The sequence below is a fragment of the Stigmatopora argus genome, chromosome 8 (genome assembly GCF_051989625.1).
Source record: "Stigmatopora argus isolate UIUO_Sarg chromosome 8, RoL_Sarg_1.0, whole genome shotgun sequence".
Taxonomy (NCBI): domain Eukaryota; kingdom Metazoa; phylum Chordata; class Actinopteri; order Syngnathiformes; family Syngnathidae; genus Stigmatopora; species Stigmatopora argus.
Window position 1 is genome coordinate 1170781 of NC_135394.1, and position 25372 is coordinate 1196152.

General features: G+C 38.1%; 1 protein-coding gene and 2 non-coding genes across 6 annotated transcripts; 1 reads left to right on the top strand and 2 right to left on the bottom strand.

Annotated features, from left to right (window-relative positions):
• Positions 1–680: 680 nt before the first annotated feature.
• On the bottom strand, positions 681–751 carry trnas-gcu (transfer RNA serine (anticodon GCU)). The gene has a single exon. It is a non-coding gene; the product is annotated as a tRNA-Ser (tRNA).
• Positions 752–983: 232 nt separating this feature from the next.
• trnag-gcc (transfer RNA glycine (anticodon GCC)) lies at positions 984–1054 on the bottom strand. Its single transcript has one exon. It is a non-coding gene; the product is annotated as a tRNA-Gly (tRNA).
• A 5960-nt stretch (positions 1055–7014) lies between these two features.
• On the top strand, positions 7015–25281 carry fxr1 (FMR1 autosomal homolog 1). Of its 4 annotated transcripts, none has more exons than XM_077608122.1 (17): positions 7015–7164; positions 10162–10214; positions 10308–10401; positions 10472–10543; positions 10669–10817; positions 13696–13789; positions 13939–14055; positions 15042–15212; positions 16289–16367; positions 17386–17495; positions 17857–17949; positions 19009–19219; positions 20908–21001; positions 21145–21248; positions 21318–21503; positions 23632–23714; positions 23872–25281. In XM_077608122.1, exons 1-17 carry the CDS (start codon positions 7114–7116, stop codon positions 24040–24042), a joined length of 1932 nt encoding a protein of 643 aa, XP_077464248.1. In that variant the 5' UTR covers positions 7015–7113; the 3' UTR covers positions 24043–25281. The 4 variants fall into 4 exon arrangements, with proteins under 4 accessions (XP_077464248.1, XP_077464251.1, XP_077464249.1 ...); XM_077608125.1 differs by having other exon boundaries at positions 7016–7164; positions 17863–17949; XM_077608123.1 differs by having other exon boundaries at positions 7017–7164; positions 17863–17949; positions 21315–21503.
• The last annotated feature ends 91 nt before the right edge of the window (positions 25282–25372 follow it).

The following is a 25372-nucleotide window of genomic DNA, read 5'->3' on the forward strand; positions in this document are numbered from 1 at the left end:
CTGAACTATCAATGCTTCATATTTACAAAAGCCATGTTAAAACATTTAATTTGTTGCATAAAATGTAAAGGTTAAAGGTCACCTTTTTTAAAGTTCTAAACTATGAGGCAATATTACCACGTTATAATAATAATAATAATAATAATAATAATAATCGGACATAGGCATATAAAGGTTAAAGGTCAGCTTTTTTAAAATTCTCAAGAAGGCAATCTTGTTTATGACTTCAAATCATTTGTATAAATCGAAAGCTATCAATGTAGGAAGGTTGCTTTGAAAATCTAGCTTGACAAACTTCGGGAAATATTGTTTCCTATATTCAAGCATTGCTAAATGGTATTCTGGCAGTGTGTATTCAACATACCCTGCATTGACTGGAAATCGGACCCAGGCCTCTCGCATGGCAAGCGAGAATTCTACCACTGAACTATCAATGCTTCATATTTACAAAAGACATGTTAAAACATTTCATTTGTTGCATTAAATGTAAATGTTAAATGTGACCTTTTTTAAAATTCACAAGAAGGCAATATTATCATGTTATAACTGCAAATAAATTAGAAACCACCAAAGTTGGAAGTTTGCTTTGAAAATCTAGTTTCACAAACTTTGGGAAATATTGTTTTCAATATTCAGGCATTGCTAAATGGTATTCTGGCATTGTGTATTCGTCAGAACTCTGCATTGACTGGGAATAGAACCCAGGACTCTCGCATAGCAAGCGGGAATTCTACCACTGAACTATCAATGCTTCATATTTATGAAAGACATTTAATTTGTTGCATTAAATATAAAGGTTAAAGGTCAGCTTTTTTAAAATTCTCAAGAAGGCAATATTATCATGTTATAACTTCAAATAAATTAGAAACTGTCATAGCTGGAAGTTTGCGTTGAAAATCGAGTTTCACAAACTTTGGGAAATATTGTTTTCAATATTCAGGCATTGCCAAAGGGTATTCTGGCTTTATGTATTCATCATACTCTGCATTGACTGGGAATTGAACCCAGGCCTCTCACATGGCAAGCAAGAATTCTACCACTGAACTATCAATGCTTCGTATTTACAAATGACATGTTAAAACATTTAATTTGTTGCATTATATGTAAAGGTTAAATGTCACCTTTTTTAAGATTCTCAAGGAGAAGGCAATATTATCATGTTATAACTTCAAATAAATTAGAAACTATCAAAGTTGGAAGTTTGCTTTGAAAATCTAGTTTCACAAACTTTGAGAAATATTGTTTTCTATATTCAGGCATTGCTAAATGGTATTCTGGGATTGTGTCTTCAACATACCCTGCATTGCCTGGGAATCAGACAAAGGCCTCTCACATTGCAAGCGAGAATTCTACCACTGAACTATCAAGGCTTCATATTTATAAAAGACATGTTAAAACATTTAATTTGTTGCATTAAATGTAAAGGTTAAATGTGACCGTTTTTTAAATTCACAAGGAGAAGGCAATATTATCATGTTATAATTTCAAATAAATGAGAAACTATCAAAGTTGGAAGTTTGCTTTGAAAATCAAGTTTCACAAACTTTGGGATATATTGCTTTCTATAATTAGGCATTGTGTATTCTACTTACTCTGCATTGACTGGGGATTGCACCCAGGCCTCTCGCATGGCAAGCAAGAATTCTAACACTGAACTATCAATGCTCCATATTTACAAAAGACATGTTAAAACATTTCATTTGTTGCATTCTATGTAAAGGTTAAATGTCACCTTTTTAAAAATTCTCAAGGAGAAGGCAATATTATCATGTTATAACTTCAAATAAATTAGAAACTATCAAAGTTGGAAGTTTGCTTTGAAAATGGAGTTTCACAAACTTTGGGAAATATTGTTTTCAATATTCAGACATTGCTAAACAGTATTCTGGCATTGTGTATTCATCATACTCTGCATTGACTGGGAATTGAACCCGGGCCTCTCGCATGGCAAACGAGAATTCTACCACTGAACTATCAATGCTTCATATTTATGTAAGACATGTTAAAGCATTTAATTTGTTCCATTAAATGTAAAGGTTAAAGGTCAGCATTTTTAAAATTCTCAAGAAGGCAATATTATCATGTTATAACTTCAAATAAATTCAAAACTATCAAGGTTGGAAGTTTGCTTTAAAAATCTAGTTTCACAAAATGGGAAATATTGTTTTCTATATTCAGGCATTGTGTATTCTACATATTCTGCATTGACTGGGAATTGGACACGCGCCTCTCGCATGGTAAGCAAGAATTCTACCACTGAACTATCAATGGTTCATATTTAGAAAAGACGTTAAAACATTTAATTTGTTGCATAAAATGTAAAGGTTAAAGGTCACCTTTTTTAAAGTTTAAACTATGAGGTAATATTACCACGTTATGACTTCAAATCATTTGTATAAATCGAAAACTATCAATGTAGGAAGTTGCTTTGAAAATGCTTAATATTTCCGATAGACATGTTAAAACATTTAATTTGTTGCATTAAATGTAAAGGGTAAAGGTCACCTTTTTAAAAATTCTCAAGGAGAAGGCAATATTATGACTTCAAATCAATTGTATCAATCGTTGGAAGGTTGCTTTGAAAATCTAGTTTCACACACTTTTGGAAGTATTGTTTTCTATATTTAGGCATTGCTGAACGGTTTTCTGGCATTGTGTATTCAACATACAGTGGGGCAAATAAGTATTTAGTCAACCACCAATTGTGCAAGTTCGCCTACTTGAAAAGATTAGAGAGGCCTGTAATTGTCCACATGGGTAAAGCTCAACCATGAGAGACAGAATGTGGAAAAAACATAACAAAAACAGAAAATCACATTGTTTGATTTTTAAAGAATTTATTTCCAAATTAGAGTGGCAAATAAGTATTTGGTCACCTATAAACAAGCAAGATTTCTGGCTGCCAAAGAGGTCTAACTTCTTCTAACGAGGTCTAACCTGTATTAATAGCATCTGTTTTAACTCATTGTACACCTGCACCAGGCTGGGAAGACTGAATCTGCAATAGGTAAAATGCTTCGTGTAAAGAACTCAACTGTGGGAGCAATTATTAGAAAATGGAAGACATACAAGACCACTGATAATCTCCCTCAATCTGGGACTCCATGCAAGAACTCACCCCATGGGGTCAAAATGATATCAAGAATGGTGAGCAAAAATCCCAGAACCACACGGGGGTACCCAGGGAATGACCTACAGAGAGCTCGGACCACAGTAAAAAAGGCTACTATCAGTAACACAATGCGCCACGAGGGAATCAAATTCTGCACTGCCAGACTTGTCCCCCTTCTGAAGCCAATACAAATCCAGGCCCGTCTGTGGTTTGCTAGAGAGCATTTGGATTATCCAGAAGAGGACTGGGAGAATGTGTTATGGTCAGATGAAACCAAAATTATTATTATTATATTTATTGTACTTATTTATTGATTATTTATTTCTGTTGGTGAAAGCTTTAAATCTCATTATACTTGTATAATGACAATAAAAAAAACATTAAATTTTTTTCTCTTGGAGTGCCTTACATCCTTGATTGGCTATATTATCAACATAAAGCAGTTTTACACAAATTGCCTTGCTTGTTTGCATTCTTTTTGATATTTTTGTATTTTGTCATGAAGAAAAGGGAGATTAACTATGTCTATCTTTCTGTCTCATCAGTTGAAAGTGAATGATTGGATATCTGCGAATATTTATAATGAATGGAAAATAAGGGGCAGAACCTATTAATTATCATCATTTACATCCTTTTAAGAAGAAAAATAAAATAAATATTTAACTTCTCCAGTTTAGTGTCTCTGGCAGATCTACCAACTTCTCCAGAGTTAACCTGGACAAGTAAGGCAAACTCCAGGATTCCTGACAAAAAAATTCTCACTTAAATTTGTTTTGAAGCAACCGTTCCGGAAAAGCTGAAAAACCCAAATTTCCAATTTTAATGCCTCGAAATGCACACCATTGCTACGGCTTTTGCATCTTACTTCCGCATCTGATTCAACTGCACAGTAAATTGGATTTGGTAACCATTCAAGTTACCAGTTCTGAAAAAATGATTCGTCTTGTGTGACTTGGCAATCACAATCGGAATTGATTGCATATGGTGCCTCTATCGTTTTAACAGTTTCGTTTCCGATTTTTTTTTCATTTGGGAAGTAAATATTATTAAGGCTGACTAAACCACCAGTGGGCCGCCTCGCCTGACTATGGTGCGGGCTAAATTCCCACTGTTGGTGGTATGATTGGCAGCATGGGTGGGCATTTGTCTCTCTGTGTTCCCTACGACTGACTGCCGACCAGTCTACGGTGTAGTCTGCTTTTTGCCCGAAGACAGCTGGGTTAGGCTCCAGCAACCCCCGCAACCATTTCAAGGATGGGGGTAAGTCAGATGAATGAATTAATAAATTACCAGTGTTTTGTTTTGAAACAAATGCTATCTTTTCCGGAGTTTTTTTAAAGGAAGTAGGAATACAGAGCACTGTTAAGTCTTATCAACATGCCTGCTCGGGATAAACGCAAAATGGATGTCAATTTGGATGTAACTTCTAATAAGAAACCCTGACACTCACATTAGTTTATTGGTTTGTATTTGACAAAATATCCCATGTTGAAGCTGTCTCCAAAAGGACCGACATTTGCACATTGCAAAACATGCAAGTTCGACTTCAGCCTGACACATGTTGGAATTACTGACTGTAAAACGCACATAGAAGGACCCAAACACAAAGATATATTTTCATTATGCTGTACTTTTTCCGTAGTTTGCAAAAATACATTTCAATTCATGTAAAAACATGATTTAAATTGGCAGTGGCTCCTTAGCTGGTAACGGTCAAATAGCCTATATGGCCCCATATGGCTAATTAGCCGGTAAGAATTCTGTGTGGGGTAACCGGTCAAATAGCCTATATGGCCCCATATGGCTATTTAGCCGGTAAGAATTCTGTGTGGAGTAAAAAGTAAGAAACTACATTTTAGAAGGTTTATTTCGTTAATGTAATAGATTTTAACATTAGGTGAATAGGCAGTGCAATTAGTCTACATGAAAGTAACACCTATAAGTGTTAGTACAATCTTATTGAAATTTGATGTGTTATTGCCAATTGATAGATTTTAACATTAGGAAGAATAGGGATTTAATGACTAGGGATTTAATGACTATTATTTAGGCAGTGGCTCCGTAGCCGTAGTTTCTTACTATTTACCCCACACAGAATTCTTACCGGCTAAATAGCCATATGGGGCCGTATAGGCTATTTGACCGGTTACCGGCTAAATAGCCCCTGGGACTATTTGACCGGTTACCGGCTAAGGAACCACTGCCATTTAAATTGTCCTATGTTATTATTTTTTTACATTTTATAAAGATTTTGCGTAATTCGCATACACTCTGGAAAAACTCTGAAAATTGGACAAGGGTACTCCTGCAATGGAGTCGACAGAGGTTGGCAGCTCTGGTCTCAGGGGTGATGAATCAGAATAATACCACTTTGTAGCATATTCGGCAAGAGGATTTCCCCAGGAGGTTAACTGTCGGCCACTAGGTGTCACAGTGGCTATTTGTAACTGATTAGCTACCATGACTTACTTTCACTGTGATTTATTACAGTCCCTTTTAGTCTTGGACTTCTTTTTAAAAAACAGTTTTAGCAGTTAAGGCATGTGAAGTATTTCATTAAAAGGTGCAGTAAAAATAACAAAAAGTAGTTTCATATTTTAATTATGGCAGTAATATACCACAGTTTGTTTCTTTTAGAAGAGTCAGCTTGTGGAATAATTACAGTTTTTAAGTTTGCTTAAATTTCTTACGAGTCCTTTTAAACCTATGGTAAATTGGGGTAATACAACCTAAACTAATGTTTATGTTGGAGTTATGCACACCTTATCATTTATCATGAATTTGCTACAAGCTTTGCCTGAATTTGAATACATTCTTGCAAAAAAGTCGCCATTTCATTTCTTGCCACCAACGAAGGACGTTTTGTTTATCCTTATTCAAGAAGTGATGTGCCAAGGTGTCTAGGAGTCCTTGTGTTTTGACTTTAGTGATGAGATTGTGAACGATTTTTTTGAAAATTCTGACGTCCCAATTGTATAATCCAGCTAGTCCTTTAGAGTTGGGATGTCCATGTAGAAATCAGGGCCTCCGAATGCAATAAAATGGACAAAAGAAAAGAATAGGCAGAAACCCACTGGGGAGTGGTCCTCAATGCCGATCCTCCTTGCAAGTGAAAATCCAGAAGGGTGTCTTTCCTCTATATTTATTGTTGTTTTTGTGGATGGAGAACCTGACAGTGTATTACCGGCGTTACTCCAACCATTATACTCAAGCACCTAAGTGAATAAGACAGTTTAATTGCCAAGACTAGCTGGCGGTAGACAAGTCTATATTTGGAAGTTCCTTCTAACCTGAAACATTCATTTTCTGAACCACTTTATCCACACTAGGGCTGCGGGGGGTGCTGAAGCCTATCCCAGCTGACTTCGGGCCAGAGGCAGGGGACATCCTGAAACGGTGGCCAGCCGATCGCAGGTCATGAGTAGATGGACAACCATTCACTCTCACACTCATACCTAGGGACAATTTAGTGTCGAATCACCTACTATGCTTGTTTTTGGAATGTGGGAGGAAACCAGAGTACCTGGAGGAAACCCACGCAGGCCCGGGGCAAAAATGCAAACTCCACACAGGTGGACCAACCTGGATTTGAACCCAGGACTCCCACTGTGAGCATTAACCGCTGTCCTGACGACTCACATTGGCCCTAAAAAAAAAAAAACACCTAGTGACCTGATTATGGCGCTAGTCATCAACACGTTCAACATTTGTTTAATTATTTACAATCAGACTCAAGGCACAGCTGTCTGTCTTCACCCACATTTGTGTGTACTAGTCTGTCGTTTCATTCGAGAACTAATAGACTAGGCGTTGCTATTGTATACTATTGTAACTGCAACTCAGATTTCAAGAGACAAACATTGAATTTCAGATGTACCATTAATTAGTCTTTATTCCTCTCGAAGAGATTTGGCGTCATAATAATAACGGATTCGCATGTACCCCAGAGTGTTGGTACTTTAAGGATCACCTGTTATCCCAGCATCCTTTGCGTGTCCAATATGGAAGAACTGGAGGTGGAGGTCCGAGGCTCCAACGGAGCATATTATAAGGTAATTGTCGTCCTCTTTTTATTTTTTACGCCACATCAAATGGCTTAGCGTTGGTGTGCTTTAGTTGGCACATAAAGTTTGCATATTGCGACAAGTCCGAAGCCTAAGAATGTTCTCGTGAGCTGTATTAGCCTTGCTAGCTGCAATTAGCTCGCTAAGCTAGCAATGCCGCCGTATTCTAGCTACTTCTTCGGCATTTTATTTTGACCGAATCGGAAGAATCCTAATTGCTGTGGACATTATTGCTCTACTTTTTGTCGGTAGGCATTTGTTAAGTGTGCTCTTTTTATATTGAGCGAACAACCCAACTTAATTGCTGACATCAAAGCATGAAGTCACAGAGGAGAGTTCGGTGTTCTACCGTGGCTAACGGAAAGCCGATCCATTTATTCTCTTCTAGTCGCTATTATTGTGCCTACTTCTATCGAGAAACTCTGGTTCGACGTAACATTGAAACAACCCTCTGTTTTTTGACCAACGTCGTAGCTATTTTTTACGCTGAGCCAGTTGCTCCTTGTCAGTCATGAGCAGCTGACGGAAGAGGGGATGGCCTCGTTGATACCGAAACCTTCAATGCTATTTCTAGACTAGCTGCTTGTGTAAAATTGCCGCCAGTCTCCCCACTTTCGCGGCAAACTTAGTATTTCTACTCCATTTTAATATATTTGATCTTTCCCCATATATTAAACCTACTATTGACTTCCCACGTCTCTGTGTTCACCGTTCAAAATAATTCGCAAGTTAATAATTCCATACGTTAGATGCTGAATAGCCACAAAGGGTATGATTGATTAATATTTAATGAATGGCCAGTGTATGACACCTACAAGAACAAGAGAAAGTAGGTCCAAACCGCTGGTGTGTGTAACTTGACTGGGTGATTTATTTGATAAGGGACAGCACATATTAATGAACATATTTATATTTATGTTAATGAACATACATGTGTAAGGTAGCCGTAGGCTAATTTCGATCTTTAGTCCCGTTTGTAAGTACAAGATTAACGATGACAGACATGCGTAGCATAGTTTTAGACACCATCATGATCGCAATTTTGTCTGTCTAACAGCCAGCCTTTAAGATGATTGGCGAAGAGGTTCAGAGACGGGAGTTGACGTATGTTAATTGGTATTGATTTGCAGGTATGTGCGGTGTGGATAGAGTAGGTACTTTGGCTGAAAGCACTCTTTTTGAAGGGAACTACACCGTCGCCTCTAGAGCCAGCCCTTGTTGGTGTTGGAATTGTTTTTGTACAAAATCTTGCAGTGGAGGATGGGCTTTGTGTTGGAAGATTTTGTAGACCAAGGTGGCATCAGCTTGTTTAACAGTATTGTTCCAGTTCAGTCGTTTTGTTGTTTTTAAATATCTGACAGTGGTGGTTCATTTTTGGCTTTCTGTCCAATACCCCTCGCGACCCATGTGAGGTCTCTGGTTTTGTATGCATGCATGTATTTTGTCAGTAGGCATGGGAAGCTGCGATAACTTGACCAAAACTATATAGTTGTGTCAATGTATCTTTATGTATTTGGTTTAAAAAATATGCCATATTAAACAAAACAAGAATATTTGGGCCAACAAAATTTTCTTAGGGCAACATTAAGTCATCCGTAATTCTTACTTGATACGTCACAAGGGTCGTGGGGGGTGCTGGAGCAATCCCAGCCAACAAAAAAAGCAGTTGTAATTTCCTCAGGCATGTCCTGTCGGTTGGCCCTCCACCCCACCCATTTTTTGCATGGTTTGCTAATGCTGTAAACCAACCAGTTTTGATTTTTGATGTGCCACATTTTATCATCTAAGATTGCGTTTTGGAGAAAACTGTGATTGGTTAATTGCAAGCAAAAGTTACGAGTATAACGTTAGACTATCACCGTTAACTTCATTTTAGCAATTCTGATGCTTTACAATACATTACAAAAAGTATCTTATTTTTTTGTCTTAACTGTAGTTCTATGATAAGTTGATGACCAATCATATCTGTGAAAGAGTCTTTCATGCAATCGATGGGTGATAAATCACATCTGGGAAAATTGGCGACCTCATTTTCATTTTCCAAGTGATTAATTGACTTATTGCATATTGCCACAGGTTTACGTAGCTTTTTTTGTGATTGCCAATGCTAACTCCTGTCTCGTTGCAATCACTACTTAAAGAAATACCATATTTTCACACCTATAGGGCGCACTTAAAAGTCTAAAATTTTCTCTAAAATGGTTGATGCGCCCAGGGGGTTGGTGCGTTTTGTCTATGCACTAAACTCATTTTTTTGTGGCCCTGACCGCTTGAGTGACTGGTTTTATTTCTTGCCTGCACGCTACTTAGTGCCATCAACACAGCGGACGTTCACCCTAAAAATAGCCTCCCCGCGCATTCCAATCATTACGGTAAATCCATTCAAAACATCCCAGGGGAGTGGTAAGGCCTTTGACTTCTGTGTGCCTGGAGCGCTTTTAACCCTCAAAAACACTCAATACTTAAAGAAACAGCATAACATATTTATCTGGCTATACAGAGGAAATGCCTGGCGTGAATGACAACACATTGCGGGTGTGAACGCTTGGAAAATGGACTGAAGCATGGATCGAACACAATTTAACAGCTTTGCTAACGGATGGCCAACATTGTAGCCCGCCACAGTAGTGATGTCCCGATCCGATACTCTGTATCGGTACTTAATGACTATGAAACCAAGAGGCAAATCTGTCCCTGTATACTTCTCGCTAGAAACTAATGATTGTAACTCAGCAACATGTAGTATTTAACTCTCCTGATGTAAAAAAAAAAAAAAGTGTCATTTGAAAGTTCTTTTGTGTAATTCCTATAAGTTACATTTTCCGTTATATTATTTTGAAAGTTAAAGCATCTCTATATAACTAGTATTATCAAAATAAATAATATTAGCATGATATTCTACATTTTCAGAAAATAGTTTGTGAATACACAATGTACAACGTAAACAAACTTTAAAAACTATTGTTCCTCTTTTTATTTTTGAAGGGCTTAGTCAAAGACATCCACAATGACTCCCTCACCATTTCCTTTGAGAACAAGTGAGTTTCGGCAATTCGGATGCAATGTATTCTTTTTTTTTTTTTTAATAAATGCAGTACCTTCGAGAATCAACCTAATGGTTTCATTTTCAGTTGGCAACCTGAACGGCAGGTGCCCTTCAATGATGTTAGAATGCCACCTCCTGCTGATGCCAAGAAAGAGATTAGAGAGGGTGAGGAGGTGGAGGTATGGAAGACTCGCTGCTATTTATTTTCTTCCCACTTGTGAGTGTCTTAATTTTATTATTTTTTTCCAGATCCACTCCCGGGCCAATGAGCTGGAACCTTGTGGCTGGTGGCTAGCTAAAGTCTGCATGACAAAAGGAGATGTGAGTTTTTCCCCCCCTTACTCACCATATGCCGAGTGTAATAACCTACTTTGTATGGTAGCTAAAAACAATTGCAGTTATTGACTGAATAAAATATGCCCAAATGTATCAACTTGTATTTTCAGTTCTTTGTTATTGAATATGCTGCTTGTGATGCCACCTACAACGAGATTGTGACCTTTGAGCGCTTGCGCCCAGTCAACACTAACAAGGCAATCACCAATAATTACTTTCACAAGTGCAGTATCCCTATTCCTCAAGATCTTCAAGAAGCGTGAGTACATGTTGCTTTCAAAAAATATTTTATGCATCTAAAGCAGGGGTCCCCAAACTTTTTCTTGTGAGGGCCACATAACTTTTCCCTTCTCTGATGGGGGGCCGGTGTCAGTTTGTAACAGAAAAAGTGTGACGATCGTAGGGGAGCTTAATTTTCTTTTATTGTTTTCCAGAAAGCCACACATAACCAAATAACCCTTTCCAGGTTCTTTACAGAAAAAAAAGTCAGGAAACATATAATAACACTATTAATGAAATAAATAATAACTAAATAACCCTCTCTGAGTTCTTCACAGAAAAAACAGGAAATAAATAACACTATTTATGAAATAAATAATCACTAAATAACTCTCTCTGGGTTCTTCATAGAAAAAAAAGCCATGGAACATTAACTTTCTGTTGTGCCATGCACAATCTTCTCCCTTTGCTCTGAAGTTTATGCACGACACCACAACCGTCATTACAGAATCCCACGTCAACATTTTGCAGCACAGTGCTTGGTGGTGAATTTGGCAGTGGACTCGTAGCGGGGCGGTGAGACCCCTTTTTTCCAACTCCCGGTTCATGCGTCCCATTATTAGACCGCGAGTTTCGGCCACCATGCTAGGAGCCCCGTCAGTCGTGATGCTAGCTAGCTTTGACCAGTCCAGGTCCAACTTCTCCATGGTTTGGCACACTTTGTCAAAAATATCCTCTCCCATTGTAGTCCCTTTGAGACTTTGGAGGGCTGCCAGATCCTCGCAAATCTCAAAGTTTGCGCTAACTCCACGAATAAAAATGAGCAGTTGCGCTGTGTCTTGCACGTCCGTGCTTTCATCCAGTGCTAATGAAAAAAAGTCAAATTATTTCGTCTTCTGCTGCAGCTGGGCATATACATTACTCCCGATTTCTTCAACGCATCTGGTCATTGTACTCACCGACAGACTTACCTCCTCCACGACAGTATCCATACATTTCTTAACAAACTCTCCGTCAGTGAAAGGCTTACCGCTGCTTGCTATCAATTTAGCAACCCAAAAGCCGGCCCGAACGGATGCCTGGTTCTGCTGAGATAGTAGTCCACTTTTTCGCTTTGAGAGTTTGTCTGCTCGTATTTGGCCTTGCAAGCTATCGTACTTGTCTTTGTGACGGGATTCATAGTGTCGGCAAAGATTGTATTCTTTGAATACCGCCACCGTCTCTTGACAAATGAGACAAACAGCCTTTTCTTTGCCTTGAACAAAAAAATAATTGTTTGTCCACTCCAGGTTAAATACCCTGCATTCTCAATCAATTTTTCTCTCACCTAACTTTTTCGCCATTATTCCGTTCTCAAACAGGTTGCAGTTTTAATATGCTTGAATAGTCCGCGATGGTCCCAGGGCTCCGCCCTCACCTGCGATCGTCCAGATGTCTCGGTAACACTGCTCGTGCATGCAACGGTGGACGTGCCCGCATGCATCAAAGGGAAACACTCTCCCCGCGCGTGTCACCAAAGAAGCAATGCGAAGCCCCGCTTCACTGGGATGATTTGTGGGCTCAGCAGGGGTGCAATGAACCAAACACAAGATTAAAACGTCCCAGTCTTCAAGGCCAAATAGGAAAAAAAATCCGATAGCGTCTCTGGTATTGTTCATAGGGCCGGTCCAAATGTGCTGGCAGGCCGCATCCCCCCCAAAAAATAAATTAAATAAAAAAAATAAAAATAAATTAAAAAAAAAAAAAAAATCCGATAGCGTCTCTGGTATTGTTCAGAGGGCCGGTCCAAATGTGCCGGCGGGCCGCATCCGGCCCGCGGGCCGTAGTTTGGTGACCCCTGATCTAAAGGAATGGCTTTTTTTTCTCCCCTATTCCCATGAGATATACATTCTTTAACAAAGCAAGAGTTTTGTTAAATATGTTGATGACATTTAACTACTAAACTATTATAAGCAGCTATATACACAGTGTGCTCAATGCACTTAACAATCTCATTTCCTCACTCAAAAAAAGAACTACTGTGTTTTCAAACATATCAGGTCCACTTAAAAGTATAAAATTTCTAAAAATGGATGCTGCGCCCAATCAGTCGGTGTGCCTTTTTCTTGTGGGTTGTTTAAGAGTTTTGCTGTACTAGTTAATGAGTTAGGATAACAAAATGAGCCATCACAACAATAGCTCAATTTAGTCTAGACAAAAAACAATAGTGATTTGGTCACTATTATTTATAGTGATTAGTTGTACAACTATTAGTTGTAATTGACATGTGTAAATTTTGACAGAAATTCTGATGTCAAAACTATCAGTGAAATTTAACAACTATTGGTGATTTGTTTGCTATTATACAATTTATAGATTGACAATAATGGGGCATGTGCGGTGAAATATAGATCTTTTTGGTGTATTGTTTAATTTTTCTCTTGTATCTAGAATTTCAAGTGGTAAGCAAATACTGACAAGATTAGAAATGAGGACTAACTTCCTTTTCCAAGTTAATATTTAGCAAATGAATGTTGCGATAATGAATGCTGATAGCTTTTTGTTATTTTTACTTTCTTATATAGTTTTTTTTTTATTTTTTTAAATTTATATTTGGGCACCTGCTGTACATGCATTTTCATTGGAATGTGAATTTTGCACAATTTTCTGATTTCCTGAGCAACATTTTAATTAAAGGAGAACAATTGCAACAATTATTGCAAATTTGTTCAAAATTGCTATTATTCAGAACAAAAAACTCAAGGTTTCTTTTTCATTGTTAAAAAATTTATTGAAATACATATTTTCCTGCGGCCCTTTGAGGACCGGTTTGAGACCACTGCTTTAGAGATTTCTCATTCTGTTATTCTTGAGTAATCTCTAGAACTAAACTCCTTACAACAGTTTTTTCTCCAGTTTTAATGTTTAACACATTTCAGGTGTCAGACTGACAATGCCCATAAAGACTTCAAGAAAGCTGTGGGAGCCTGTCAAGTGTCATACTGTCCTGAGACCAGCAAGCTGATCATTTTGGTAGCAAGATTTCCTTGGCTGTCTCATACTATATTACGGATGCTTTAATTAATTTCCTTTAACATATTTTTAAAATAACAGGTCATTTAAAGTCATCCATAAGAACACTTTCTATGTTGATAATGTGGATTTATTTGTTCTAATTTTAGTCCACCAATGAGTCAACAGTTAAGCGTGTGTCTTTGCTGAGTGACATGCACCTCCGCAGCCTCAGAACCAAACTTATGCTCATGTCCCGCAACCAGGAAGCTACAAAACACCTTGAGGTCAGTTGGCTTACAGTGTTAACTCAGTGATTATAGTGGGAGGTAGATTTGTACTTGAGCTCAAGGATATTGGAAAAAACGGACATTGTGACTTTTTGGATGTTTGCAATATAATGCGATATTAAAAGTAAAATAAAAATTCCAGACGACTTGAAAAGCTCTGTTTGGGAAGACGGTGGTTGAGTCAACATAACCACATTGTATTCTTATATCGTTATATCCTGACTGAGGGTTGGCAGTGGTCGAAATCGTAAAAAGCGCATATCACGATTTTTTTCCCCTTCTAATAAAATCATGCATTAATTTTCTGTACTGTTTATTCTCATAAGGGCATGGGGTGCTGGAGCCCATCCCAGCTGACATAGGGCACAAGCTGGGGGACTACCTCAATACCTAGGGGCAATTTAGTGTCCGGGCCACAATTAAAAAAAAAAAAAAAAAAAAAAATCAATCTCGTTTTACCACAATTCTTTTTTCAATGTTTAATTCAGTGTCTTCTAACCTCTGAGAGATGGCCTGGTGTGCTGCAGGAAATCATTTTCCAAGAATATTTCATAAAAGTCTTAATAAGGTCATGCATTGTAATTTTAGCAGAGAAAAATTGTAACCAGTTATTTAGTGTTCTTATTTTCGGGTTATGTAAACCGGAAGTTTGATTTTGCAACGTAAGGCATGAATGAACGCAAAACTGCTTTTGGCCTGATATACGGTGACTGAAGTAGTATTTAGGGTAAGTAAATTGTAAAAATATTATTCATTGTATGGCCTTTTTTTACATTGTTTGAACCACAAGAAGCTGTTGGCAAATAGCCTGATGCGCTCATTAAAAGAGCCAGATATGTCTCAAACAATACGTTCCCAACCTCTAATATTGCACCGTCGGCGATTTTAATATTTTGCATGCGCACATTGCGATACAAACAAGATATCAGTCAGGCCTAATGTGTACTCAACAACTAACTTCACTATTTTTTTTTTTTTTTTAGAACTCTAGACATCTGGTATCGTCATTCCAAGAAGAGTTTACAGTGAGGACCGATTTAATGGGACTGGCCATTGGCAGTCATGGCAGTAACATTCAGCAAGCAAGAAAAGTTGCAGGTGTCACTGCCATTGATTTGGATGAGGAGACTGGTACCTTTAGAATTTATGGAGAGGTAATTTTTTTTTTTACAAAAAGGTTGAATGGCACCTCATACATCCCTCTTTAACAGTGTTATCTTTAGCTTAACATTTGGGCTATGGCTGATTTAGGGAGCTAGCAGTATCCATTTCACACTGCCTTTTTCACCATGTCTGTAAGATTGACTTGTACTTTTGCATAACAAGCGTGCATCAATCAACTTTCGAGTCAACCAAATTTTTCCCACATATTTTCCCCGTCATCTCTAAAAGGATCAGTAAACCACCCTTAAACCATATGTAAAAAAACAACAACAAAAACTGCTAATTGGTTTAAAACTGTCTGTGTCATTGATGCTTCCAAGATCATAAAACATCCTCTTTCAAATGTACTCCTCTGCTTTTATCTACACGAATGCTGAAACAGGTCTGACATTGTTTTGGCACTGCTAAGCGTGACAAGGTGCACGTTTACACTTGAACTTAACACATAAATAGGACCCCAACGACAGCATTTACCTGGCTTGCCTTTGATACTAAAATTGTATTGATTTGAAACATGGAATAGGGTAACTGAAAATATCCCAAAAAAAAGTGGAAATTCAGGAACGGGGCAAATGTTTTCACATTATACTTTGATTTTACTTCTAATCCGTCCAATGTCTCGGCCAGAGTCCTAAAGAGAGATGTCTAGCATGTTATCTAACGCGACCTCAACTGGCACTTAATGCTGAGGTGAGAAGTAGCAGCTGTAATCTTTGCCTGCTTCATATCCAAGCTTCTCACCATCCTTATCTATTAAGCAAAGGCCAGCCATCCTGTTAAGGAAACTCTGTTAGCCTTCAAGGCTCGCAATCATTTTTCCCCAGTCAATTTTTACGTGGTGTTTGAGGATTTTTCAAAATTATGTACTAACAAATGTACCCTAATTAAAAGTATTATCTACACTTTTTTTCCTCTAGTGGATTATATCCTACATGTAAACTATATGAATATATGGAGTGCCAAATTTATAATTAGAATTATGCTACATTGAATGTGCACTGTGTTAATGTACTTTAATGTACGATGAAGTTTTATTTTCGTTAACTCTTTTTGTCCCTCGCTTCAGACTGCAGAAGCGGTGAAAAAGGCAAGAAACTTCCTAGAGTTTCTAGAGGATTCTGTCCAAGTACCAAGAAATCTCGTGGGTAAGTACATTTTTTTTGAATAAACATTTTGGAAAACAGATTCGGTGGTTAAGGCTCCATTGTTCGTTAACAAATGACAGTGCTGCAGTGTTTTGAGAAAAATATTTTACATTACTTCAAAACAACCATTATGGCAATCATATTTTGCTAGAATCTGTGTTAGGCCTGGGTGATATGAGGAATTATCACAAAAACAAAACTTATCAATCTATCCATCTTTCTTTCAATTTTGAAACTTCAAACTTCTGTGAATAAATTATTACTTTCCTCGTTAAATTATTTTGACAGGTCTCTTGTTTTTATAAATTTGCCTTCAAACCAAAAGTTGCTGTGCAATATGAAATAAATAAAACTCAACTGAAGACATCATTACTATTGGCAAGCAGACTATTTTCAGCCTCGCAAAAAGAAACAATGTAAATTTACCTCAGATGGCGATGTTAAAAAAGTTGGATGAACTTGGCCCATTCTGACCCAATTAACAAGTTTTAGATTTTTGCAACATTTTCATAACATTTGCATAAATTTGGGAAACTCCTTAATATCAAGTAAGAAAATAATTACAGCCAGTGTGGGTTAACGTAGGTTAAGGAAATTTTCAATAAGGCTGCCGCACAGGTATTAAAGAGGAATAAAAAAGAAATGACAGGGAGACTGCACTTGCATATTTTAGTGGTTTGGCTCGGTGTTGTCCTGCATCTCCGAAACGCTCATTTTGTCTGTGTTAGTCTTTTTTTTCTTTCATGCTCAGTGATAGCTGCTCTATTGCTAACCATACTAAAACAGCTTTTCCTTACCATCATCTTCTACTGAAGGTTAGTCTGGAACTAGCGTTCACGTCGCATTAGGGTCCCTGTTCTTTGTGGTGTTCGGGTGGTGTAATTGCAGTTTTAATGTATCGAATTTTATTCAAAGTTTTTATTTTTATTGTTGACAAATTATTTGATGGTAATTATCGGGGTCGTTTTATCGCCTAGTCTAATGTGTGTAATTGTTTTTTATTACTTTCTGCCCTTAGGTAAAGTCATTGGCAAGAATGGAAAAGTCATTCAGGAGATTGTGGACAAGTCTGGCGTTGTTAGGGTCCGGATAGAAGGAGACAATGACAACAAGCAGCCACGACAAGAAGTGAGCTGCTTTAAACTTAATATATGAGTAGATCTGGGCAAAATGCTCATGTTTCACGTCAGTAACATTGATGGTGTTAGGTGTCCAATACCTTTTGACTTAAGTTGTAATTCCTCTCTCCCGGTGAAAATGAAATGGGCCTCTAGCGCTGGCAATGCCAGCCAATGAGTTCGAGTGCCCTGTAACAGGTTAAACGTATTTTAACTGTTATTGTTTTCTTGCTTGTATTTTCTCCTTAAAAATTAAAACTCCCGTTCTTATTGAAAAAAAACTGAGTAGGTTTACCACCTCCATAACATTAATAATCTCCATCATTGGCTGCCTTATATTGACCTGCACTCTTTTTGTTTTTTTCTATTTGACACAGGGAATGGTCCCTTTTACCTTTGTCGGAACTAAGGAGAGTATCGGAAATGTCCAGGTCCTGCTGGAGTATCACATCTCTTACCTCAATGTAAGAGCATGAATGTGTGCATGAGTGTGTGACCAGAATATTCCCTATTAACCTAGTCCCATGGTTGAATTAGTGCTGTGCGTTATATAAATGGATGGCCACGTCTTAAAACTCTAGGCTAGTTAATAACCATACATTATACCGAGCAGCACGTCTTTTAATCAACAAATTAAATGGTAAGACATAATTGTTTTTATATTTTTAGAATCTAAAATGTCCATAAGAAAAGTTTGGCAACATTTTCCGCTCCTTTTTTCCCTCTGAAAGTTGTTTTGGCCAGTTAAAAAGGCATGCTATTTTGTGTCCTTGGTATCTTAGTCATGTAGTACTTTTTCTATGGACTGAGCAAATCTTTTGATAAATGTTGACATCTATTGGACAGACCACAAGATAGTTGAACTCATTTGATAGTTCAAATCAAACACCCTTGTAGGGTACATATGTTACTACACAATGTTACTCTTCAAACAATATTTGTCATGCTAGACTGAACTGAAAAACAATTTCGATAAAATGTGCATGGGCATGTCCAGAATTTAAAAAAAAAAAGTTGATACTGGCTCTGTATAGAATGCTGCATTTCATGTTAAAAGCAAACTGGTGGAATTATTTTGTTGTTGTTAGAACAACAATGATAAACAATTGATTAGTGTTATGTGATTCAGATGAACCTTGTTTGCACTACACAGATTTGGTGTAACTAACAATGTTGGTAACTTGGCTTTTTCTCTTAGCTTTCTGGCATTGTTTTGTATACGTTTTGGTTTTGTTTGTTTCTTGTCCTATTTGCATGTGCTGTGCTGTATCGGTTTTTCACTTTGTAGGACATGGTGGCGCTTATGAATAGTCGTCAACTAAAGGAAAATCTGGGAAATATTGGGTAGGCAGGCTAGCACTTTGAAGAATACGTGGCACAAAGCACAGTGTGTAAAGATGTTTGTGTATACATGTAAAAGAATCTGCTTAATTTCCTGAAAAGCAACTTTTTCGAATTCATTAAAAAATACTTTTCCTCAGTTCCGTTCACTAACCCACATGCGATGTGTTATATCTAACTAGGAGGTTGAGCAACTTCGTCTGGAAAGGATGCAGATTGATGACCAGCTGCGTCAGCTCACGCAGGGCCATCGACCTGGGGACAGGGACAGGGAGAGAGGAGGAGGGGTATATAACACGGACGGCAGTGCCCCATCTTCCTCGTCTCATGTTGGGCGTTCTTACAACAATCGAGGTCGTGGACGCAGAGGCCATGGCTACAATTCTGGATATGGTAGGCACCCAAATGTTTGTTCTAGTGGCTTTCTCTTACTCTGCTTAAGAGGATTGTATCTTGTATAATTTGAACGTGGCGAAAACGTTTTCTTTTCAGCTCCACTGTCACCTCCAGATGTACATACTTTGCTGAATTTGATAGACTAGACTTGACTGCGGCACAATCTGTAGTCCTTTTCTTTGTAAAATCCCCCGAAGAAGTTTTACAGTTTTAATCCCATTTCACTGTTGATCAGTAAGCCAGCGTTAGTTACCGGACTTGATGTGACCAAAGGCTTTTTCCCCCCTGCTGCAGGTCATCCGTTTAGTGCAGCAGTCCCCAACCTTTTTCTCACCGCGGACCGGTAAAGCTCTTTCTATTTTCTCGCGGACCGGGTAACGGGGAAGGCGACAACTTAAGACAAAATTGCGTGGGGTTTGGGTCCGTGCACAAACGACGCCCACGGCGGCAAAAAAAAGGTCCCAGGCATAATAGCAATTATTATAACAACTTTTATAATTTCAAGTAGGAGGGTGAGATTGAAAACGTTAATATTTTTTACTCTGATGAACCGGCAGGCGGTGTTCACTTGAGTATTCTGTTATTTTGATCAAAATCTCTCACTGAACATTAGTTTGAGCAAGTGACAAGTAATGAGTTGCCATTGAAGTGTTGTTAACAATGTGGGAACTGAAACAACAATGCTTTAGCCAGGGTTGCCAAAAGTGAACAGTAGACAATCCTACTTTAATATGTTCAGATGGTAAGTTATTAGTTTTCATTCGCTATGCTTGTTTGTAGAGTTGAAAGGTGTAAATGTTTTACATTTACCCTTCAGTAGGCGCCCGCAAGCAAAAGGTATGGTGAGTAAGCAGATAACTAAGTTTAATTTAATCTATACAATGATAACCCAAGGAAGCCCCAAAGTAAGTGTAACTTAAATTCCAAGTAAGCATAACGTACATGGCAAGTGAGAATATTGGTGACTTTCCAATATCAGAACCCATGATAAGTCATCGTAAGGAAAAACCTGCAAAAGTATGGATCATAAAGGGAAGTCATGCATATTTGAAGACATTGCGATTCTACAATGTTGTGGGCTTTTTCTTTTTTCGTAAAACGTTGGCATGTTTTCCAATCATTTGCACGTGAGAAGTAAATGCATTTGTTAAAATGTTTGAGCTATGAAAATGAGAGTTAATAGATGTTTTCTTTGTCTGTCATTTTAGTGTGTACACTAGATTGTTATAATTTTGTCACACAAACACTTGGCTGAGCTGTCTACTGTGCACCTGTTAAAAAAGTTAGTCTGGAGAACTGCTTTCTTGGCTGATTTTTCGATATTGTTCCCCATTTATTTTTTTCCACATTGTTAGTGAATTAAACTGACCTATAAACAGGTTGACCATTGACAAAATCAATGTTCAATACCCTATGTGTAATACCAAAAAGAATAAGGGTAACCATCAGACAAGTGACTTTATTCAAAGCAGTCAGTGACAGTTCAACAAACTCCCAACTGTATTCAAAACTTGAAGGGATTTGATAACATTGACATTGAGAAATCAAACGTGAGCAATTGCTAGCAATTTGAGCATTTTACGGTACTTCGTGTGTGTTTGTCCTCTCTGAAGTTACTGGCTTACAAAGCTACATTACAGCCCGTCCTACCAAATAAACTGGATGAAACCTTGTGATTCTGGCAGGAACCAACTCTGAGCACTCCAATGCCTCGGAGACAGAATCTGAGCGTCGAGATGAAGTCAGTGACTGGTCTCAAGCCCCTGAGGATCAACTTAGGTCAGCACTATTCCATTTTTAAGTACTGCCCTTTGGTCTTGTTATGTATTCATCGTAGTCTTCAGTCGAGCGTCTGATTTTCTTCACTGGTTACTGTAAGTCATTTATTGTTCAGATTAATGTATACATTGGCTGACTTGCAGGGAGAGAGAAAGAGGACAGCGTCCACAGAGAGATAGTCGCAGGAGACCAGGACCTGGCAGAGGACGAGGAGGACGAGGGCGAGGAGTATATAATAATAATGCAGGTAAATGTGCTTTCAAATGGGATTCAACATAAGAAAAAGTCTTTTTTTAAAGCTATGACTTTGCAGCAGGGCCTCGTGGTGGCAACACAGAGACAAACACCGAGACGGATCAGACCGCGGACACGGATGCTAGTGAGTCAAACGTGCTTGCTACCCGCCAGCGAAGATCTCGCCGACGTAGAACAGATGAGGACACCACGCTGATAGATGGGATGAGTGAATCGGACAACGCCTCCATGAGTGAAAACGGAATAGGTATGCATAGGAGTCTTAACTATGGAAAAAGAACTTGCTGTCCAAATTTTCTCCCTACATTTTCTGGACAATTTGTGTGGGAAAAATTCGAACACTTATCCTCAGTGCTTTATTTGAAATGAAGCGGCAAAGACCAAAACAAGTCCGTAGCTTGAATGCCTTGTTTAGCTCCAAATCCCTCTCACCGCCCTTAGACGACTCTGAAGCTCAACCTCAGCGTCGTAACCGTAGTCGACGGCGTCGTATTCATCTGCCTGAAGAGAGGCAGCCAGGTAACTGGTGATTGCTAGTGTTGCTGCTCACATGGCCTTTGCTCAAAACCTACTTACCAGTTAATTTTTGGTGACACATCAACAAAACACAATGGTTTTGTAGATAGTCATGCCAATAATTTTTGTTGTGGACGCTTGCGTGAAATGAACGATTTGTTTTTTTTTCTTAAACAGCACACCTTTATTCTCTATTAACCCTTGTATTCAGATATTACTGGCACTAAAATGTGGGAATTCATCATTCCTAACAATTTTAATCCAAATTAACAAAGTCTTATTTTTGTCAATGGGCCATGAGATAAATACTTTTTTTTGTCAGCCAGTGTTCTTGTTTCCCCCCTGATTTAAATGTGCTTTTCATTTATAGTTTATTCATTAAAAAATACACAATGGTTAATCGTAAAAATATGCACAGTCATACCTCTACTTACAAAATGAATTGGTTCCGGAACTTTTTTCGTAAGTTGAAAATTTTGTAAGTAGAGCAGTACTTTATATGTAAATTCTATAATTCGTTCCACGGTCGTCACAAAACTACCAACTAAACCCTTAAAATTGGTCAGTGTCCCAATTTTGTATGAAAGATGTGAGGAAACACAAATGAGAGAAAATGATAAGAAATGATTTATTAATATCTTAAACGAGGATACAAAATCTATCCATGTTGAAACGCAGGGGAACAAGAGGAATATAACGGTAGGCAACAGAGAGAGAGCACCTTATAAACGCGATCGCACGACTCGTGAACACTTTCTGGTTGTTTTTTTTCTACGGAGACAAAGTCCGGAAAATTTCTCCAGCATTTCTTTAATTTTTGCTGCTTCCTCTTCGTCCGCCTTCTCGTTATATTCCTCCTGTATTGCCGAGTGTTCCATTGGCTCTAGAGTTCGTTTTTATGCCCCTCGACCAACTCTGCAATGTCCTCGCTGACTACTTTTCATTCGCACTGGTAATTTTCTTGGGAGGCATGATAAAAACAGAAGCTGCTTTATCCACACTTGGACAAATTCAATAACAAAAAAACATTGTCAGAACTCCGTGATGACAAACGGTGGTCAACAGTACATAAGAGAGTCTTGAAACATGGATAGTGGTTGTTGTGAGACAGCCAATGAGAGCCCAGTAGAGTGTATCAAGGTTCAAAAATGAGAATCAATGCATCTGCGCCAATTTCAAAATAAAATAACCTATAAGGAAATACAATTACTTTTAGGGGGATTTCGTAACTTGGATCTTGTTTCGAATCTCGAGGCACTCATTTGCATATAAAAGGCTTTCGTAACCTGAAAATTTCGTACCCAGAGGCATTCGTAAGTAGAGGTATGACTGTATAGTGTATATTTACAGCAGCTAATTCAGAGCTGGGCGTCCATACAAGTGGACGTTACATTTTGATGTACATTTGTATACCAGATTTTAATGTGCCCCACATGACCCAAAATGTAATGGTTGTGTATTTGGATGCTAGGTCTTCAGAAGGCTTTGTTTTGGTTTTAGTTTTTTTTTTTTTTAAGTTTTTTTTTTTTATAAACCAAAGATAGTAGTCTGTTGCCCAGTGGTGTGTCTCCAGAGCATGTGTTTGGAATTCCCTGCATGTGTAACAATTCTTTCGAGTGAAGGTTCATTTCTTACAATTGTATTATAATTTTTTTCCCATTTTAAATGTGAACCTGCTTGGAGTTAAGGTCTCTCAGATATATGGAAACACATCATCCATTTTATGGTTACAGCCTGTTGACGGAAGTCAAGTTTCCTTTCAGTGATTTTGCTTTCAAGCAGTGCTAGTCAAATAATATTATTCCCTATTTAGTAGAACATGTTGTCTAATATCTTTTCTCCTTTTGTTCTTTGCACAGTGACAGTGGCTGACTTTATGTCCAGGGCTGATTCTCAGAGCAGACAGTTGACAAACAATGATGCAGAGTTGAAGAAGGATGAGGTATATACATGAAAAGATCTTTGTCGCCCATTAAGCGGTAACCTTTCCAAATATGCATGATTTAATTTGGACCGCCCTTTATTTATTTTTTGTTCTTTCTTAAGTATTTTGACTACATGGACCTATTTTTACATTTTATTTCTTTCCTTTCCCTCAGGGTAAGGTGGATTCCATACCAGAGCACAGCCCAGAGCCTCCTTCTACAGCTGCCAATGGTTCGGACAACAGTGCCACCGAAGATACAAGGGAAAAGTCTTCCACTGAGGGGGGCACCAAAATCACTGAAGACGACCCTAATCCTGAGCCCGTTGTTAATGGCCTGTCATAGTCAGACCCAACACATAGTTCAGCTTTTCTGGCATCGTTTGAAATCTCACGCTTTGTGTGAATCTCTGTTTTTAAGGCAGCGAGAACCTTTTTTGTTTGTTACTTTGTAATTTGAAACAGTGCACAATTTAACGATCTTTATTCACAGCACACCTTTACACTCGTTCTACCATCTTGTTGGTCTTTTTACAGTAGTTCTTCCGGTGTAAGCTGGCCAAAGATACAATTATATAACTGTCCATTTTCATCTAGAGCAATGACTGTGAATGCAGTATTTGGAAATAGTAGTCAGGGATTCCACTCCAACCCATACTGTGGTATTAATGCAGCTGTTTTTTTGGGAGGTGGGAGTTGCATCTTAGCAGGGTTCTTGTAAATCGTCTGCCTTTGCCAGGTGGACCTCCAAAACACTTTCTGGATATTTTGTGTGTCTGAAGTTGTTTGTACTTCAAATGGTTGTGCATGAGCAATACCACAGTTGCAGGCAGATTTATTGGAAGCCCTGTGTACTTGACATTGATGTGATCAGCTGTCGTGCCTTGAGAATAGTTTGAACATGTTGCCTGAACCGCACAATATCTGAAATCTTTTCACTTGTGTTTGGTGGTTCTTTGCTTGCCACAGTTGGACCATGTGAGCAGTTTTTCTAAAATGCTCAGTTGCCACTGTGAAGTGGCAAAAGCAACTACTGGAGACCCTGAAAAGACATTTAGATTCATATCTTTTAAAGTCAGGTGTGACTGTTCTTAATGTTACCCTTTCTATATTCGTTGAGTTTGGCATAGCTGCTTTCTCTTTTTCAATATGCAACCACTTTGTTCATGAGGAAATGTTACAGCGTATGTGGAAAAGAAACCATTAGGAGAGTCATTTCCTTTGCACTGAAACCTATTTTTCTGTCAAGAGTTAATTGTAGTTGGAAACTGCCGCTGTGTGCTCAACAGATGTAGCCAATTTCTCTTTTTCTTTTTTTGGATGGAAACTGACTGTTTCCCCACAAGAAAGTTTATTTATTTTAAAAATGTACAGTATTTAAAAAAAGAAAAAAAACTCTTGACACTAAATGTACATGGCAATTTGGACTACTGAGAGTTTTGAGTGCATGTTTTTCTGTTGGATTGACAACAGTATTTTTTTTCTTTTTCTAAAGGATCGTTCTGTTTGGTTGATGTGCAATATGTTTTGTATGCAGGTAGTTCTTAAATAAAAGTTGATCTTTCATGTAGATCTATAACCCAAATGTATGCGTTCATCTTTGTAGTAGTTTGGCTGATATGAGCTTTTTAGGACTGATAACAAATATTAGTAGTTTGAAGTGGACAACTGATGTT